General features: G+C 54.6%; 1 protein-coding gene across 1 annotated transcript in view; it reads left to right on the top strand.

The window, feature by feature from the left end:
• Positions 1–17,651, top strand: part of SCFD2 (sec1 family domain containing 2) — a 142,122-nt gene that overhangs the window by 64,446 nt on the left and 60,025 nt on the right. The window contains exon 5 of the mRNA XM_078600854.1: positions 16,631–16,883. Within this exon, the coding sequence (XP_078456980.1) occupies positions 16,631–16,883 (253 nt within the window). The remainder of the gene's footprint in view (positions 1–16,630; positions 16,884–17,651) is intronic.

Here is a 17,651-nt window from a genome sequence, read left to right as displayed (position 1 = left end):
GAGAGAGACACCGCAAACTCCAAATACACAGCAGCAGGCGTCAGGGTTGGGATCGAACCCACGACCTCCTGTACACCAGGCGAGTTAGTTAACATCTCCTAGCCACCACGGCGCCCAGAGTGCCCCCCCCCCCCTTATCCCCCCACCCCTTACGGAAGAACGAACGGACAGAGTTGATGCGTGACCGCTTTCAGCCTTGGCAAGACATTAAAAAGGACAAGCACCCGCAATGGCGGCGTCTGCGTGACCATGGCACACGGGCACGCGCGCGTGTGCTTGGGGTCGCTTCCGGGTTCAAGGTTTTGCGGTTCAAGAGCGGCCCGTCCGTGTTCGCCACGTCTTGTACGAACGGCGCTGCGGGAACGCCATCAAAGACCGCGCGGCGGGGCGCCGTCCTTGGGAAGGGACCCGTTTGAGTCTGCGGGCAACGCCGACTTAAACACGTGGGGGCGGCGTGGTTGGAGGCCTCGCGACCTCGCAGGGACAAGGCCCGGGTTCAATTCCCGACTCGGGTGCGCGGAGAGAAATGCACACGACCACGGAGAGAGAGACAGAGAGAGAGCAGACAAACTCCAAATATACAGCAGGCGTCAGGGTCGGGATCCAACCCACGAGCTCCTGCGTACCGGGCGAGGGAGTTAACATCTCCTGGCAACCGTGGCGCCCCAACTGTGTTTGCGGAACTGCGCTCGGTGCGTGGCGGGTGGTGGCCGTTGTCTCAATCGCTGCCGGATTCGTGGTCTCCTGGCGCAGAGGGCTCGTAATGGCCATGTGAGGGCAACAAATGTCTTTAACCCCCCTTATTAAGGAGGCACTTAGGAAGCACATGGTGCACGTTGTTGGTGGTGAGTGCGTGGTGCACGTTGTTGGTGGTGAGTGCGTGGTGCGTGTTGTTGGTGGTGAGTGCGTGGTGCGTGTTGTTGGTGGTGAGTGCGCGGTGCACGTTGCTGGTGGTGAGTGCGTGGTGCATGTTGTTGGTGGTGAGTGCGTGGTGCACGTTGCTGGTGGTGAGTGCGCGGTGCACGTTGCTGGTGGTGAGTGCGTGGTGCGTGTTGTTGGTGGTGAGTGCGCGGTGCACGTTGCTGGTGGTGAGTGCGTGGTGCGTGTTGTTGGTGGTGAGTGCGTGGTGCGTGTTGTTGGTGGTGAGTGCGCGGTGCACGTTGCTGGTGGTGAGTGCGTGGTGCGTGTTGGTGGTGGTGAGTGCGTGGTGCGTGTTGTTGGTGGTGAGTGCGTGGTGCGTGTTGTTGGTGGTGAGTGCGCGGTGCACGTTGCTGGTGGTGAGTGCGTGGTGCGTGTTGTTGGTGGTGAGTGCGTGGTGCACGTTGCTGGTGGTGAGTGCGCGGTGCATGTTGTTGGTGGTGAGTGCGTGGTGCACGTTGCTGGTGGTGAGTGCGCGGTGCACGTTGCTGGTGGTGAGTGCGTGGTGCGTGTTGTTGGTGGTGAGTGCGCGGTGCACGTTGCTGGTGGTGAGTGCGTGGTGCGTGTTGTTAGTGGTGAGTGCGTGGTGCGTGTTGTTGGTGGTGAGTGCGCGGTGCACGTTGCTGGTAGTGAGTGCGTGGTGCATGTTGTTGGTGGTGAGTGCGTGGTGCACGTTGCTGGTGGTGAGTGCGTGGTGCATGTTGTTGGTGGTGAGTGCGTGGTGCACGTTGCTGGTGGTGAGTGCGCGGTGCACGTTGCTGGTGGTGAGTGCGTGGTGCGTGTTGTTGGTGGTGAGTGCGCGGTGCACGTTGCTGGTAGTGAGTGCGTGGTGCATGTTGTTGGTGGTGAGTGCGTGGTGCACGTTGCTGGTGGTGAGTGCGTGGTGCATGTTGTTGGTGGTGAGTGCGTGGTGCACGTTGCTGGTGGTGAGTGCGCGGTGCACGTTGCTGGTGGTGAGTGCGCGGTGCACGTTGCTGGTGGTGAGTGCGTGGTGCATGTTGTTGGTGGTGAGTGCGTGGTGCACGTTGCTGGTGGTGAGTGCGCGGTGCACGTTGCTGGTGGTGAGTGCGTGGTGCGTGTTGTTGGTGGTGAGTGCGCGGTGCACGTTGCTGGTGGTGAGTGCGTGGTGCGTGTTGTTAGTGGTGAGTGCGTGGTGCGTGTTGTTGGTGGTGAGTGCGCGGTGCACGTTGCTGGTAGTGAGTGCGTGGTGCACGTTGTTGGTGGTGAGTGCGTGGTGCGTGTTGTTGGTGGTGAGTGCGTGGTGCACGTTGCTGGTAGTGAGTGCGTGGTGCACGTTGTTGGTGGTGAGTGCGTGGTGCGTGTTGTTGGTGGTGAGTGCGCGGTGCACGTTGCTGGTGGTGAGTGCGTGGTGCGTGTTGTTGGTGGTGAGTGCGTGGTGCGTGTTGTTGGTGGTGAGTGCGCGGTGCACGTTGCTGGTGGTGAGTGCGTGGTGCGTGTTGGTGGTGGTGAGTGCGTGGTGCGTGTTGTTGGTGGTGAGTGCGCGGTGCACGTTGCTGCTGGTGAGTGCGCGGTGCGTGTTGTTGGTGGTGAGTGCGTGGTGCGTGTTGGTGGTGGTGAGTGCGTGGTGCGCGTTGTTGATGGTGAGTGCGTGGTGCGTGTTGTTGGTGGTGAGTGCGTGGTGCGCGTTGTTGGTGGTGAGTGCGCGGTGCACGTTGCTGGTGGTGAGTGCGTGGTGCGTGTTGTTGGTGGTGAGTGCGTGGTGCACGTTGCTGGTGGTGAGTGCGTGGTGCGTGTTGGTGGTGGTGAGTGCGTGGTGCGTGTTGTTGGTGGTGAGTGCGTGGTGCGTGTTGGTGGTGGTGAGTGCGCGGTGCACGTTGCTGGTGGTGAGTGCGTGGTGCGTGTTGGTGGTGGTGAGTGCGTGGTGCGTGTTGGTGGTGGTGAGTGCGCGGTGCACGTTGCTGGTGGTGAGTGCGTGGTGCGTGTTGTTGGTGGTGAGTGCGCGGTGCACGTTGCTGGTGGTGAGTGCGTGGTGCACGTTGTTGGTGGTGAGTGCGTGGTGCGTGTTGTTGGTGGTGAGTGCGCGGTGCACGTTGCTGGTAGTGAGTGCGTGGTGCACGTTGTTGGTGGTGAGTGCGTGGTGCGTGTTGTTGGTGGTGAGTGCGCGGTGCACGTTGCTGGTGGTGAGTGCGTGGTGCACGTTGCTGGTGGTGAGTGCGTGGTGCGTGTTGTTGGTGGTGAGTGCGCGGTGCACGTTGCTGGTAGTGAGTGCGTGGTGCACGTTGTTGGTGGTGAGTGCGCGGTGCACGTTGCTGGTGGTGAGTGCGTGGTGCGTGTTGGTGGTGGTGAGTGCGTGGTGCGTGTTGTTGGTGGTGAGTGCGTGGTGCGTGTTGGTGGTGGTGAGTGCGCGGTGCACGTTGCTGGTGGTGAGTGCGTGGTGCGTGTTGGTGGTGGTGAGTGCGCGGTGCACGTTGCTGGTGGTGAGTGCGTGGTGCGTGTTGGTGGTGGTGAGTGCGCGGTGCACGTTGCTGGTGGTGAGTGCGTGGTGCGTGTTGGTGGTGGTGAGTGCGTGGTGCGTGTTGTTGGTGGTGAGTGCGTGGTGCGTGTTGGTGGTGGTGAGTGCGCGGTGCACGTTGCTGGTGGTGAGTGCGCGGTGCGTGTTGTTGGTGGTGAGTGCGCGGTGCACGTTGCTGGTGGTGAGTGCGTGGTGCGTGTTGTTGGTGGTGAGTGCGCGGTGCACGTTGCTGGTGGTGAGTGCGTGGTGCGTGTTGTTGGTGGTGAGTGCGTGGTGCACGTTGCTGGTAGTGAGTGCGTGGTGCGTGTTGTTGGTGGTGAGTGCGTGGTGCGTGTTGTTGGTGGTGAGTGCGCGGTGCACGTTGCTGGTGGTGAGTGCGTGGTGCGTGTTGGTGGTGGTGAGTGCGTGGTGCGTGTTGTTGGTGGTGAGTGCGTGGTGTGTGTTGGTGGTGGTGAGTGCGCGGTGCACGTTGCTGGTGGTGAGTGCGCGGTGCGTGTTGTTGGTGGTGAGTGCGCGGTGCACGTTGCTGGTGGTGAGTGCGTGGTGCGTGCGGTTGGTGGTGAGTGCGTGGTGCGTGTTGGTGGTGGTGAGTGCGCGGTGCACGTTGCTGGTGGTGAGTGCGTGGTGCGTGTTGTTGGTGGTGAGTGCGCGGTGCACGTTGCTGGTGGTGAGTGCGTGGTGCGTGTTGTTGGTGGTGAGTGCGTGGTGCGTGTTGTTGGTGGTGAGTGCGTGGTGCGTGTTGTTGGTGGTGAGTGCGTGGTGCGTGTTGGTGGTGGTGAGTGCGCGGTGCGTGTTGTTGGTGGTGAGTGCGTGGTGCGTGTTGTTGGTGGTGAGTGCGCGGTGCACGTTGCTGGTGGTGAGTGCGTGGTGCGTGTTGTTGGTGGTGAGTGCGTGGTGCGTGTTGTTGGTGGTGAGTGCGCGGTGCACGTTGCTGGTGGTGAGTGCGCGGTCCACGTTGCTGGTGGTGAGTGCGTGGTGCGTGTTGGTGGTGGTGAGTGCGTGGTGCGTGTTGTTGGTGGTGAGTGCGTGGTGCGTGTTGGTGGTGGTGAGTGCGTGGTGCGTGTTGTTGGTGGTGAGTGCGTGGTGCGTGTTGTTGGTGGTGAGTGCGTGGTGCGTGTTGTTGATGGTGAGTGCGCGGTGCGTGTTGTTGGTGGTGAGTGCGCGGTGCGTGTTGTTGGTGGTGAGTGCGTGTTGTTGGTGGTGAGTGCGTGGTGCGTGTTGTTGGTGGTGAGTGCGTGGTGCGTGTTGTTGGTGGTGAGTGCGCGGTGCGTGTTGTTGGTGGTGAGTGCGTGTTGTTGGTGGTGAGTGCGTGGTGCGTGTTGTTGGTGGTGAGTGCGTGGTGCGTGTTGTTGGTGGTGAGTGCGTGGTGCATGTTATTGGTGGTGAGTGCGTGGTGCGTGTTGTTGGTGGTGAGTGCGTGGTGCGTGTTGTTGGTGGTGAGTGCGCGGTGCGTGTTGTTGGTGGTGAGTGCGTGGTGCGTGTTGTTGGTGGTGAGTGCGTGGTGCGTGTTGTTGGTGGTGAGTGCGTGGTGCGTGTTGGTGGTGGTGAGTGCGTGGTGCGTGTTGCTGGTGGTGAGTGCGTGGTGCGTGTTGTTGGTGGTGAGTGCGTGGTGCGTGTTGTTGGTGGTGAGTGCGCGGTGCGTGTTGTTGGTGGTGAGTGCGCGGTGCGTGTTGTTGGTGGTGAGTGCGCGGTGCGTGTTGTTGGTGGTGAGTGCGTGGTGCGTGTTGTTGGTGGTGAGTGCGCGGTGCACGTTGCTGGTGGTGAGTGCGTGGTGCGTGTTGCTGGTGGTGAGTGCGTGGTGCGTGTTGGTGGTGGTGAGTGCGTGGTGCGTGTTGTTGGTGGTGAGTGCGTGGTGCGTGTTGGTGGTGGTGAGTGCGTGGTGCGTGTTGTTGGTGGTGAGTGCGTGGTGCGTGTTGTTGGTGGTGAGTGCGTGGTGCGTGTTGTTGGTGGTGAGTGCGTGGTGCGTGTTGTTGGTGGTGAGTGCGTGGTGCACGTTGCTGGTGGTGAGTGCGTGGTGCGTGTTGGTGGTGGTGAGTGCGTGGTGCGTGTTGTTGGTGGTGAGTGCGTGGTGCTAAGGTGATGCAGCGGAATGTCGCCCCCGTGTCCTACGACTATCGCTCGTGCAGAGTGAGAATCTCACGCACCTTCGTGTGCGGGGAGCGATAGCAGAGCGGTTAGCGAGCTGTACTCCGAAACCGGCGACCCGAGTTCCATTCCCGCTCAAGGCCAACTACATTGACGGTCCTGGGCCTGCCCGAGGCCGGCCGTTACCTCCCACCAGCGGGGCTTCGACACTTTTCGCGATGACCTCAAAGTGCACCTGGCATGGCGCAAGGCACCGTGGTGACGTCACCGCCGAGAGGTGTGATCGATCCACTGCTGGATGAAGGGCTCGCCAAGCCTACCTCTCGCTCTGACAACGCGCCGCGCTGCGACGTGGATAACCCGCGTCGCTCCTGCGCACGAGATGAGTTCGTCGCTCCTTCTCCGCAGTTGGCCGTCGTCTTGGGTGCGGCCCCTCTTTCAGGAGCGTCCCCTCTCTCGGCTGCCACTCGGTCATTGGTCTCGACCATCGGTCATCATCCCTTCTAGCGTCGTTCCCTGCCAAAGCCCGCCATGGGAACGTGGAATATACACCACCGACTTCATCTGGAAATTCCACATTCCCGTGGTGGGTACCAGTGGATCCCGTAGGCCCACCGTGGTGGTTGACGTCGCACACGTCGGCTCGGGGTCGTTTGTGCACGGACGCGCGTATAATTCCCACGTCCGGTCGCGTGCACTCTGTTACAGTGCTGTCGATCGCATAAGGAGCTAGGTAACGAAAATGTAAGGGGACGTCATCATCGCTTGCGCGCTTTGCAACGACGACGACGACAACAGCGGGGCAGCAGCAGTGGCAGCAACGGCGGCACGGAATGACCACTTTAAAAATATAAAAAGTTTCTTACATGCACACATATTTTTTATTAGCTCCATCGCGATCCGTTTCGGTAAAACCATCCGAGCTAACGCGAGCGAATTTCCGCGCCAGAGCAAATTTCGACCGAGGCTTTTGCGTGCAACTCGCACCGACGACCCGGCCCGAGGACATAATTTAATCCGCGGTGTGGAATGCGTTTGGGACTTGAACGCGGAGGGATCTCAGCGGTGCTGGCCCAGTGCTTGGGGCACGGGTTGTAGCGCCGGACCCAAGAGAAAAATCTGGTTTCCTCCCACTCCCGGTTGTTGTTGGGTACGGGGTGATTATTATTTTAATGTTTTTTGCTGAGTGTGGTCCAGCTGGGACAGGGAATTGGCCAGGTCACACAGTTGAGCAGCGGTGGAATGATTTAATCGAATTTGGATTGCTCCCTTGGTAGAACAGCGGGGCCCTTCCCAGCGTTGTGAGGTTGGTGAGTTCAGGTCGATGGCGGTCGGGGTCGGCAAACCGTTATCGTCTTCGTCTCTCCGCGTGAAAACGTGGGGGGTGTGTGGCTACCCCTCTTCCCTAAGTTGGGGGAATTAAGGGGACGCCTTACCGCGGTGAAGCGCGATCCATCACTCGCATCACCGATCCCTTGCCAAAATTACACGCGCTTCTGTAGTAGGTACAAATGGAATCCATCTGGACATCCCCCGGACGCCAACGGACGCCTCTGTAAACTCCACCCGCACGGCCGTCGAGCCCATCCGTCGCTTTTTGAAAAGGCCGTGGAAAGGGTCGGGATTGAACCCACGACCTCCTGTGTACCTGGCGAGGTAGTTAACATCTCCTAGGCACCGTGGCTCCCCTATTCGTACTGTACGCTCGATTGGCCAGGAAAGCCTCACCGAGTCTCTTGACTATTGTTCAGGATAGGCCCTGCCAGGTTTTCACAGTTGAAGGAGGCCATGTTAATTTACGTAATCCAATTCCGTAATTTATAGGCACTTTTTTTTCGTTTTATGTTGGGATGTTTGGCCAATAACACTTACATTGCATGTGGTGGGGGGGGGTTCTCCTGTAGAACCAGAGGGGACGCAGAAACTCCACGCAGAAAGGCGCCCCGAGTCGGGAATCGAACCCAGGGCCTCGGGTTCGACAGTTGTTCCCGTTTCCTCCACCAGTGCCAATGACAACCATGCTGCTCGGCCACTGCTGGAAGACGCTCACTGAATATAAAAGGGGGATGGGGGGGGGGCTCATGCTGCATCAGGAGCCACTCTGCCCCCCCCCCTGCGCGCGGTCGTCAAGAGTGGCTTGAAAGGAGCCGGTGGACTTGAATGAAGGGACCGTAATTTGCGCGTCCTTCGGAATAACAACAACAACGATGACAACAACGATGACAACAACGGCCCCTTCCCGTAATCTTTTCTCTGCCACCGCATCCACGCAGCGCTCTGGCAGCGAGCCACGGAGGGGTGGAAAGGTCGACCCGTGTAATTGAAGTGGGGTTGGCCCCAACAATCGAGTGGACTGGGCTTGCTCATCATATTAACTTTTTGTTTAGCTCTTCCTGAGTGGGCCCGTGGGGCTGATGCTGCGTGCGTGCGTGCTTGCACGTGTGTGTGCTTGCACGTGTGTGTGCACGCACGCACGCATCCGTGCATGCATGTGGCAGCGTGCGCGAATGTGTGTGTGTGGTGCTGGCCACCCACCCCCTCGCGTGCTGTGCCGGCCTTGATAGGTGCTCGCTAACAGCACTTGCCCCAACAGTCTGTTAAGGCTATACGGGGTATCTTTGTCTTTTGAGTGTGTGTGTGTCAGTGTATTGGTATGCGTGTGAGTGTGGGGAGCGGGAGTGTAGTGGTTAGTGCGCTGTGCTACGAACCCGGTGACCCGAATTCGATTCCCGCTCACGGCCAACACCAGGGGCGATTATCTGAACAAGTCTTGGGCCTCCTCCCCTAGGTCGACTCAGCCTCAAATAAGTACCTGGTGCTGTGTGTAAAAAACATCCCTATTGGGGAGACAAAGGCGGCCGGGCGTGATGCTGGCCTCCGACCCCGCCGTGTACCGTGCCGGCCTTCGTAGGTGCTCACTAACAGCACTTGCCCTAAAAGTGTATTAAAGCTACACGGGGGATCTTTGTCTTTTTATGCGTGGGTCAGTGTATTTGTGTGTTTGGAGCGGTAGAGTAGCGATTGGCTTCGAACCTGACGACCTGAGTTCGAATCTCGCTCACGGCCAACACCAGTAGCGATTATCTGAACCAGTCCTGGGCCTCCCCTAGGTCGACTCAGCCGTAAATGAGTGCCTGGTGCGGAGTGTAAACATCGCCACTGGGGAGACAAAGCCTGCCGGGAGTGGTGTTGGCCACCCACCCACTTAATGCGCCGTGCCAGCCTCAATAGGTGCTCGCTAACAGCACCTGCTCCGAAAAACTGCTAAAGATTACATTGGGGATGTTTGTGTGTGCGTGCGTTAGTGAGTGAGCGTGCGTGGGTGTGAAGGGTTGTGCGTACACAAGCTCCTGTGTTAAATTTCGATTTAAAGCTTTCGTGACTGCAGGGATTCATCTTCTTGGTTCTTTCGGTAAAGTCACGTAGAACGAAACGTCGTGAGAATTATTTTATTATGTTTTTTTTATTATTTTATTATTTCCATTCTACGTGACTTTACCGAAAGAACCAAGAAGAAGCTCCTGTGTGTGTGTGCGTGCACGCGCACGCTCTGGACAGTGTAATTTACGTGTACGCTTGTTCGGATGTTTGTGTAGGTTTGTGTGTGTGTGTTTGTGCACTTGTGCGTGGGTGTTCCTCGTTAACGTAGTGTGGAGGAGTTGTGGTTATTGCACAAACCTTAGGGTCCCGGCGAGCCGGGTTCAAATCCCGCCCGTGATGCACCACACCCGTGACAATTTGTGATCCCGAGTCTGCTCTGGGCCACACCTAGGTTGACTCGACCTGAAAATGGTGTCTCGCTCTATTTCCGCACGTACACGTGTGTGTGTGTGTCCACACACACGTTTACGTAATGCACGTGCGTTTAAATATGCATGAGGGTGGGTTTGTATGGTCTGACTTTTACTCAATAGAGCGTGCGTCTGTGAATGCGTGCGTCCAAACATGTGCTTGTCAATGTGCGTGTACATGCGTGGGCAGTAGTAGTGCAGTGCACTGTGGTCCGGACTTGGCAATCCGACTTTGATTCCCACTCGCGACCAATTACATTGGCGAATATTAGAACCTGATCCTGGCCCTCCCCTACGTCAACTCGACCTTAAATGAGTAGCCGGTGCGGTGTGCAGTAAACATCGCCACTGGAGAGACAAAGGCGGCCGGGCGGGGTACTGGCCACACCACCCCTTCGTGTGCTGTGCCGGCCTTCATAGGTGCTCGCTGAAAGCACTGGCCCCAAGAACAGTCTTTTAAAGGCTACATGGGCGGTCTTTGTTGCACGAGGAGGTGTTTGCGTGCGTACGTATTTGTGCGCGTGCATGTACATGTGCGTGCATGTACGTGTGCGTGCGTGCTTGCGTGTCTGTCTGTATATGCGTATGAGTGCGTGTGCATGTGTGCACGCGTTTTAGTGACCCGAGTTCGGTTCCCGCTCACGTCCAACTCCAGTGACTATTATCTGAACCGGTCCAGGGCCTCCCCTAGGTCGACTCGACCTCGAATAAGTGTGTAAACATCACCACCGGGGAGTCAAAGGCGGTCGGCCGCGGTGTTGGCCACCCCCACCCCCTCATGTGCCGTGCCGGGCTTCGTGGGCGATCGTCGCTCACAGCATTTGCCACCAACATCCCTTCAAGGCTAATACCGTGGGGAGCTTAATTTTTCATTAACAAAAAGGTTATTGGGTTAGAGCGCGTACGTATGAATGTGTCGTAACCCTCCACCACCCGACACAGCCGGTAAGGTTTGTCACGTAAACAACGCACCAATTAGTTAATGCTCCAGCCCACCGGGGTGTTGTCGAGTAAATCCGCAACATTTACAATTTGAGTAGCGCGACGTTTCGCTGGTAATTACATCCGGCACCATCGGGCCATTTGCCACTTTTCTGGTAAATAGTGCACGCACGCACACGTACTGTACTCTGGCAAATCGCCCGATGATGCTGGATATAATTACCAGCGAAACGTCGTATTCAAATTGTAAATGTTGCAGACTTACTCTCCAACAGTAACTAATTGGCGCGCATTGTTGACGTGACGAACCTTGCCGGCTGTGTCGGGTGCTGGAGGCTTACGACACATTTATATGTTCACGCGATCTAACCCAAAAATCTTCATTGTGAATAATATTTGTGGCGATATCCTCCTCCGTGTTGAAACTGTCTTTGGCTTTGGCACTCTCGAGAGCTTCACATGCGCCCGTCGCGCCTTGTGAATGCGGTCGGCGGTGGGGGGGGGGCCGCGCCGGGGGGATCTGCGTGCGACTCTCGTTATTTTCTCTCCGCCAAGCGGTAATGCGAACGGCGTGCGCGCGTCGTGGCGGCTTGCGTGGGCGGCTCACAATAACTTTGCCCTGACTCAGTTCCTCTCGCTTGCCAACCACGGGCGTGCGCTCACTCCTTCGCCCGTTGAGTCACTCATTCCACCAAAATGTCGTCCCGGAGGACTTCCGCGGAAGTCGCGTTTTGAAAATCGGGAATTTATTTTTTGCTGTTGACGCGGGCGGGCGGCCGGACGGACGGACGGGCGGGCGGAACATCGTGACGCTTGCTGTTATTTTGAGGCTCTTCACGGCGGTAACGATAATCACGTTCGAATAATCGGCAGGATGACTCCTGCTGCGGGAATGTGGAATTTGCGCCGCTGGTTGAGGCCTGCTGCTGGAGATGAGTGCTACCTCACGTGCTCACTTGAGGTTTTTTTGTAAATGAAGCCAGTTCAAATCAAGTGTTTACCTGCTCAAGTGGTAGTGGAAATTCCACATTTCCTTGGAGGCGACCAGTCGCCGCATTAATTCATTACATATTGTCACATGACCTGAGGCAAACGCACAGATAGAAGCAAGGCTGTTTTCTGCCATTAATACAAACCTTTTCACGGTTTCGAAGCATAATTAAACTGTTGTTTAAATGTAAAGTCAATTCTGTAGATGTCAGGGTATGGTCCTGTCCAACTACAAGGGACTCGTTTCTCAATCTTTTGATAAAATATAGAGGGGTTGCCAGGACTCGAATTCTCTGATCCCTTTCCCGTTCCGATAACTTACGCGTACACCATGAAAACGAAATCAGAAGTGAAAATAAAATAAATATCGGTACTGAGGCTCCCACAATGCCATGCGGGAGGGAATGTGGCACAGTTTGGCGCCAGCTGTCACGGAGTGCGGTCGTGTCGCTACGGTTCTCTGCGGTGAGTAACAATGTTTTTAAAAACAGCGGCGCTATGCCTCTGTAAATAGAATGAACGCCGAGCTGATTGCGCGTTCCGAGATTCAGCGGTGAACGGGACACCCACCCTGCGACTTGCCTACGCCTCGGAACGAGAAAGGCTCAAGGTTCATGGTTCATGGCAAAGATCTGAAACCTGGTGAGATCTTGCGCTCCATTCTGGGTTTCAGCCACCTATGATAAAACCCGATTTAAAAAAAAATTATTGGGTTGATGGATTCAGCGCTCTCGCCAAATGACTACGTTACAACATCCATCGCATTCCACGTTGATTGTTCCGCTTACTTGAGAAACATTCGAGCATCTGATAATTGAAATGATGACATTGAATATCACGCATGGAATGTTCCTCTGGAACAGGGCGCATGGGCAGCTGTGTGCCCACGTGGTGTTTGGTCGAAAAAGGCCACGTGGAGGTAGCTCAGCAGTAGTTCTGTGATGTCTAGTTCTATGGGGCATCCTCTAACGCACAAGCCGTGCGGCCGGGAGTACAGATGTAATTACACTGGGGGAAAAATATTAAATGTGTCCATTAAAATTAATTAACGTTCATGTTGAGTACCATTTCCTCTTTAATTGCTTACACTTTGGCGTTTAAAAATCGGCCAAATCGCTGTGAGAAATAGAAAACAGAAGAAGAACGTTTTTTTAAGTAATGGGTAAAATATTTCAAAAGGCCATGCTCGCAGTTCGCAGCGTTCGGTGCGTTCACACTCAAGCTGTTTTTTTTTTTTAAACGGCCACGGTTAACCGGTCCATCATGCGAACCCCGCGAGTTTGTTTTGTTAATGCCGTTGCCGCCACGCACTAACATCTCATCGGTGACTTTACCCGACCGTGTTGCAATGCGAATGACATTTGACGCATCCGTCGCGCTCTCAAACATCGTTATTCACTCTCCTAATGGAGGTTAAATGAAACGCGCTCGTTGATGTCTTCAACAAGTCCGTCGTAATGGAGCTCGACTTGGGTTCAGCCGAGTGCAGCCGCGGTGGTTGCGTCATCGCCTCGTGGGACATGCGCACTCCCGTGGTCCAGGTGGGGTTGATGGATCGCACGGAGATTACCACATCGCTGAGAAGACTTCTGGCTCACCGGCCGTGAAGTGGCCGGCAGGTGGCAGTACAGCAAGTGGGTTCCTGGCCTGCCTCGACCGTGCGGACATCTCTTGAGCGTCGGTCTTCGAAGCGTGCGTGGTTATTTTTACGGGTGCGCTGGTTTTCTTCCCAACATGCAACAGAGTGGCATCTCGCGGGCAGTACGGCGAGCGGGTAGCTTACCGACGCGTCCGTACGGATGTTTGAGTTGCTTTCCCCACGGTTTACATCGCCTGCTTTCGGCTTTTGTCCACATGCCGACACGTTGTCAATTTAAGATTAAGCCAAGCGTCCTAACGGAGGAGCGTACTGAAAATGAGTCTTGAGACTTCCTGGGTTAATGAAGCCAAATCAACAAGATGCAAAGTCATCACCGCTGGTGGCTCTGGTGGCAATTCCACATTCCTCTGACCGAAGCCAGTCTCTCCCATGTGTAAATGCACATTGGAATTCTGCAATTACATTACAAAGGATTTGGGAAAACTGGGTCTGGTGTGTATCAGAGTCAGAATATGTATTTATCCTGGAGAAATCCGATGAGCTATGAAGCTCTTTTTCACAGGCGTCCAGTAGGGGCAGATCAGAAAGTTACAACAACAACAACAAACACAAACAAACAATAGGTGTGCAAAGTATAGGAAAGGTAAGCAAGTCACTATAAATAAATATACTGAAACTTCACTATTTTAATTTTACCAGATAATGCCCACTGAGCTCTATAGTTTTTTTTCAGAAGCGACCTGGCCACAAACGATAGCTCAGCGAAGCGGCTTATCATCACGTGGGGAATTTATATCAGCAGCCAAACCATCCCTGCACTCTCGACCGTTGCACGTTAGATACCCCGTTGTTCCAATCAACGCGAGCGATCTGTGCCGCCACGCTGTGATTGGTCATCGGCGCGACCACGCGGAAACCTTCTTTCGCCCGAAAGGCAAAAGCAGTTACGGGGCGACTCCTCGTTTAACGCTGATAAATGCGTTCCTGAAAAGTGCCGTGTCAAGCGAGGAATCGCTGTTATGTCACATTAACGGGGGGGGGGGACGATTTGATTTGAATCAAATTTGTGCTATAAAAGCAGCCTGCGGTCACCCCGTGGCTGCTGCACAGAGAAGCAAGATGAGGGCTACGCCACCGCTTGTACCATTTCGTTTCCGCGCGTGAGCCCAGAACTTGCGCAGCGTTCAGCTGTGCAGCTCAAGAAAGTCGTCGTCGTCGGCGGCTCAGCGCACGTCGGAACGTGGCACGTTCCGCTTTGTAACGGTGCGCCGTTTCCGCATTGTGCAAAAAGTGTTCCCGGGTAGAAGAACCGCGTCGTATTGTGAACACCGCGCGTTAAGCGATGACTTGCCGTCAAAAAAAAGATCGGCTGCAGATTTGGTCAACGCGGTGGCTTCAAGCAGTCGAACCACAATGGCCAAGATCGGACGTGCTGTGTATATAGTTGACTTTGGAGGCTGGTGGATCACACAGATCTGTGAAACTTCTGCAATCCATCTGTGCGGCGCTTTGGATGATGACGCTCGTATATGTGGGTTTTCTCCGAGCGCACGGTCGGATTCAGCATCTTCCTGAAAAGGGTCTTGAGGCTCACTTGAAACTCTCCCGTATAAAAACAAGGTGTTCTTTGTATATTTTGGATCTAAATTAAGCTTCTTTAATGGAAAGCCACGTTTCAACTCCACCTTCTACCTAACACGTTTCTATTGAACGCGCGTGTCCTAAATTGTACCGCTTTCTGTCAACGTCGATAATCATCCTCTAGCCTAACGTCATTCGTTATTTCACGTCGTCATCATCAACATCTCTTCCCCTTGTTCTTCATATTTGTCTGCCACGAAGCGTTCGCAACCCCCGTGTCACTTTTTCCACATGTGCTTCCCATTTAAAGTTCGCCGCTTCTCAAAATTGCAAATTACCCAGCGACTACTTTTTGGAAAAGAGAAAAAAAAGAAAATACTGTAATAACACTCATTTCCTTGCACGGGTATCCAGGTCTCGCACGTTCACAATATTGCATCTGAACGAGCGGGCCGCTGGCTTCTAAGGGAAGGAAATTGAGTTAAGAGTACTTTGGGATGATGGTTGCGGTGATGCCGAGCCATCACCGCCGAGATGCAGGGTTTGTTTGAATCTGGCACCAGCCCCACCCGTCTTAGGGCACTGCGGTAGCGAGATGTTAACTACCTCGCCTGGTATACAGGAAGTCGTGGGTTCGACCCTGATGCCTGTATATTTGTAGTTTGCATGGTCTCTCTCCCCGTGGTCACGTGGATTATTTTCCCGGTCCTCCGGTTTTTCCCTCCACATTTAGAAATGTGTATTTGGCTGCTATTCACTTCCGCGTGATTAGCAACTTCATTGGGCTATCATTTGTGGCCAGATCGTTTCTGAAAAAGAGTTATACAGCTCATTGGGCCTTACCTGGTAAAATAAAAATGGTTAATTTATTCTTCTTTTTTTGTACGACTGATGTAGATACAGAGCAACAACTACAATTTTACATTCAGGTGGTGGCCAAGCCAAGCTAACCGCGTCAGGAGTAGCGAGCGGAGTGTATCATCGCCGTGGTGTCTCCTCAGTATTTGTGGATCGGGTGTAGCATCGTTGTACGTTGTACGATCTGTTCTGGATGACCACAGTCGCAGCACACGACTGGGGAGTTTGTATTTTCCTTATCGCCGCCGCCTGTGATTGAACCGGACTCTCAATTGCAGCGAGTTGATGGACCCAGCTCAGATGCCAACCACTGTCCTGTGTGGAAAGCCACCACACTAACTTCGCCTTCATTTAAATCTCTGACAATTAAACACACTTCAGTGTTGACTAACATGCGACCAAGACTCTTCATAGGGCTTATAACAGCGGATAAAGGATGTCAGTGGAATGGACGGACTTCATAAGTACCGCTGTAACAACGTTTTCCTGGACAGTGCTTACGAATGAGAGATATCTTCGTCTCCTGACATCATGCCGATAGCGCAATTAGAAGACAGCTCCTGGGCAACAAGACCAAAAAACAAAGCAGCTCAGAGGCCGTTTGGTGGGATCCGCAGACTCGAGACGACACATCGATTCAACCATTTACATTGATCCTAACGCTCGCGAAGCACACCGAGGATCGCACGCGCGCGCGACAATTGATCGACTTGTGCCAAATGGAAGAAGCGATACGAACAAGGTCTGATGAGAATCGGGCGCGTGTCCGGGTTAATTGGTCACTTGAGAGCTACCATCCACGATTCCTACCTTTTGCATGTTTTTGGGTGATTTGTTTCCCTTTCCTATATTTTGCACTCTTATCGTGTTTCTGTATTGTTTGTTGTTGTAACTTTTTTACCCGTGAAAAACAGCTTTGTAGCTCATCGGATTCCTCCAGTATAGATACATATTCCGATTCTGATGTTGAACTTCTTTCGCACCCTACGTAGCCAACTATGTGCTAATCGGGAGGTGCAAACGGTTCGTTCACTAAACCTAGGTGTCCGCGGTGGCTAGGAGATGTTAACCACCTCACGATGATATGCGGGAAGTCGTGGGTTCGATCTCAACCCTGACGTCTGTACATTTGGGGTTTGCATGTTCTCTCTCCCCGGAGTATTTGGCTGCTATAAATGTCCACGTGATAAGCCACTTTGCCGAGCTATCATTTGCAATGGGTCACTTGTTTAAAAAAAAAAAAAAGCTACGTATCTCAGTCGGGCCTTCCCTGGTAAATAAAAATAATGTGTTTGTTTATTATTTTAACAGCTTCGTTCACTAAACCCATTATTGCGATAGTTTCGTTACATAAACCCACTGTTTTCCTCCCCCGCTCGTCTGCGAGTGCAGATCCTGAAAGAGGGCGACTTCCCGCGCGTCCTGGGCCAGCTTCGCGCCCGGATCAAGCCGCGGGACGAGCGCAAGGAGGGCGACTTGCAGCCCGCCGACATCCTACAGCTGCTCCTCTTCGTCTACTCCCTCATTGGCTCGTCGGCCCCCGGTGGGCGGGACCAGGAGCGGGAGGAGGCGGAGCTCCAGGAGGCGCTGGGCCAGGTGCTCGCTGAGCAGGGCTGCCTGGCGGACACCTGGCGGGACTTTGCAGGTAAACAAAATCCCGGTGTTTTGGTTTTTTTGACGCGGGCGCTGTTTGCTGTTGTTTCAAATAAATACTTGCGATCGCTTAGGACGGTGTTTGACAGGGGGCTAGAACGACGATGCATCGATACGTTGACGAATGGTCATGTCGGCTCGCGATGGACGCTGCCACAGCGGTGCAGCGGGTTCGGTGCACCGGATTTGCGGCCCAGAGGTCGCCGGTTCGATTTGATCCCCCCCCCCCCCCCCCTTCCGGGCCCGGCAGTTGGAACGACGATGAGGGTGAAGTTCCTCATCGTCCCCACCGCCGCCACCGTCACCTCTGTCCGCCCAGCAGTGTAAACAGCCGTTGTTATGGGAGCAAAGCGTGGGTATTCCCACTTCTTCATATTCATCTGGCCAGCGTGGAGTATGCCACGGTACACCAGGCATGAGTTCGTTAAATAAATAGTTCAAACATGTATATTGGATTCATCTTCTTGGTTCTTTCGGTAAAGTCACGTAGAAGACAGTCAGACTGTCTTCTCGACAGACCTGTTCTTCACCTGAGGACGGCTGCTTGCGTTGTGGCCGAAACGTCGTGAGAATTGTTTTATTATGTTTTATTTTTATTCTTTTATCATTTCCATTCTACGTGACTTTACGGAAAGAACCAAGAAGATGAATCCCTGTAGTCACGAAAGCTTTAAATCGAAATTTATATTGGACCCATAATTTCGTTTACGGGCACTGGCACACTCTATTTACGTGCTCCCCTTTGCAAAAGAAAACTGTA

This window comes from Lampetra planeri, chromosome 15, assembly GCF_965212315.1.
Source record: "Lampetra planeri chromosome 15, kcLamPlan1.2.h2, whole genome shotgun sequence".
Lineage (NCBI taxonomy): Eukaryota > Metazoa > Chordata > Hyperoartia > Petromyzontiformes > Petromyzontidae > Lampetra > Lampetra planeri.
Note: the sequence above shows the minus strand (reverse complement) of the source record. Positions and strands in the feature narration are given on the sequence as shown.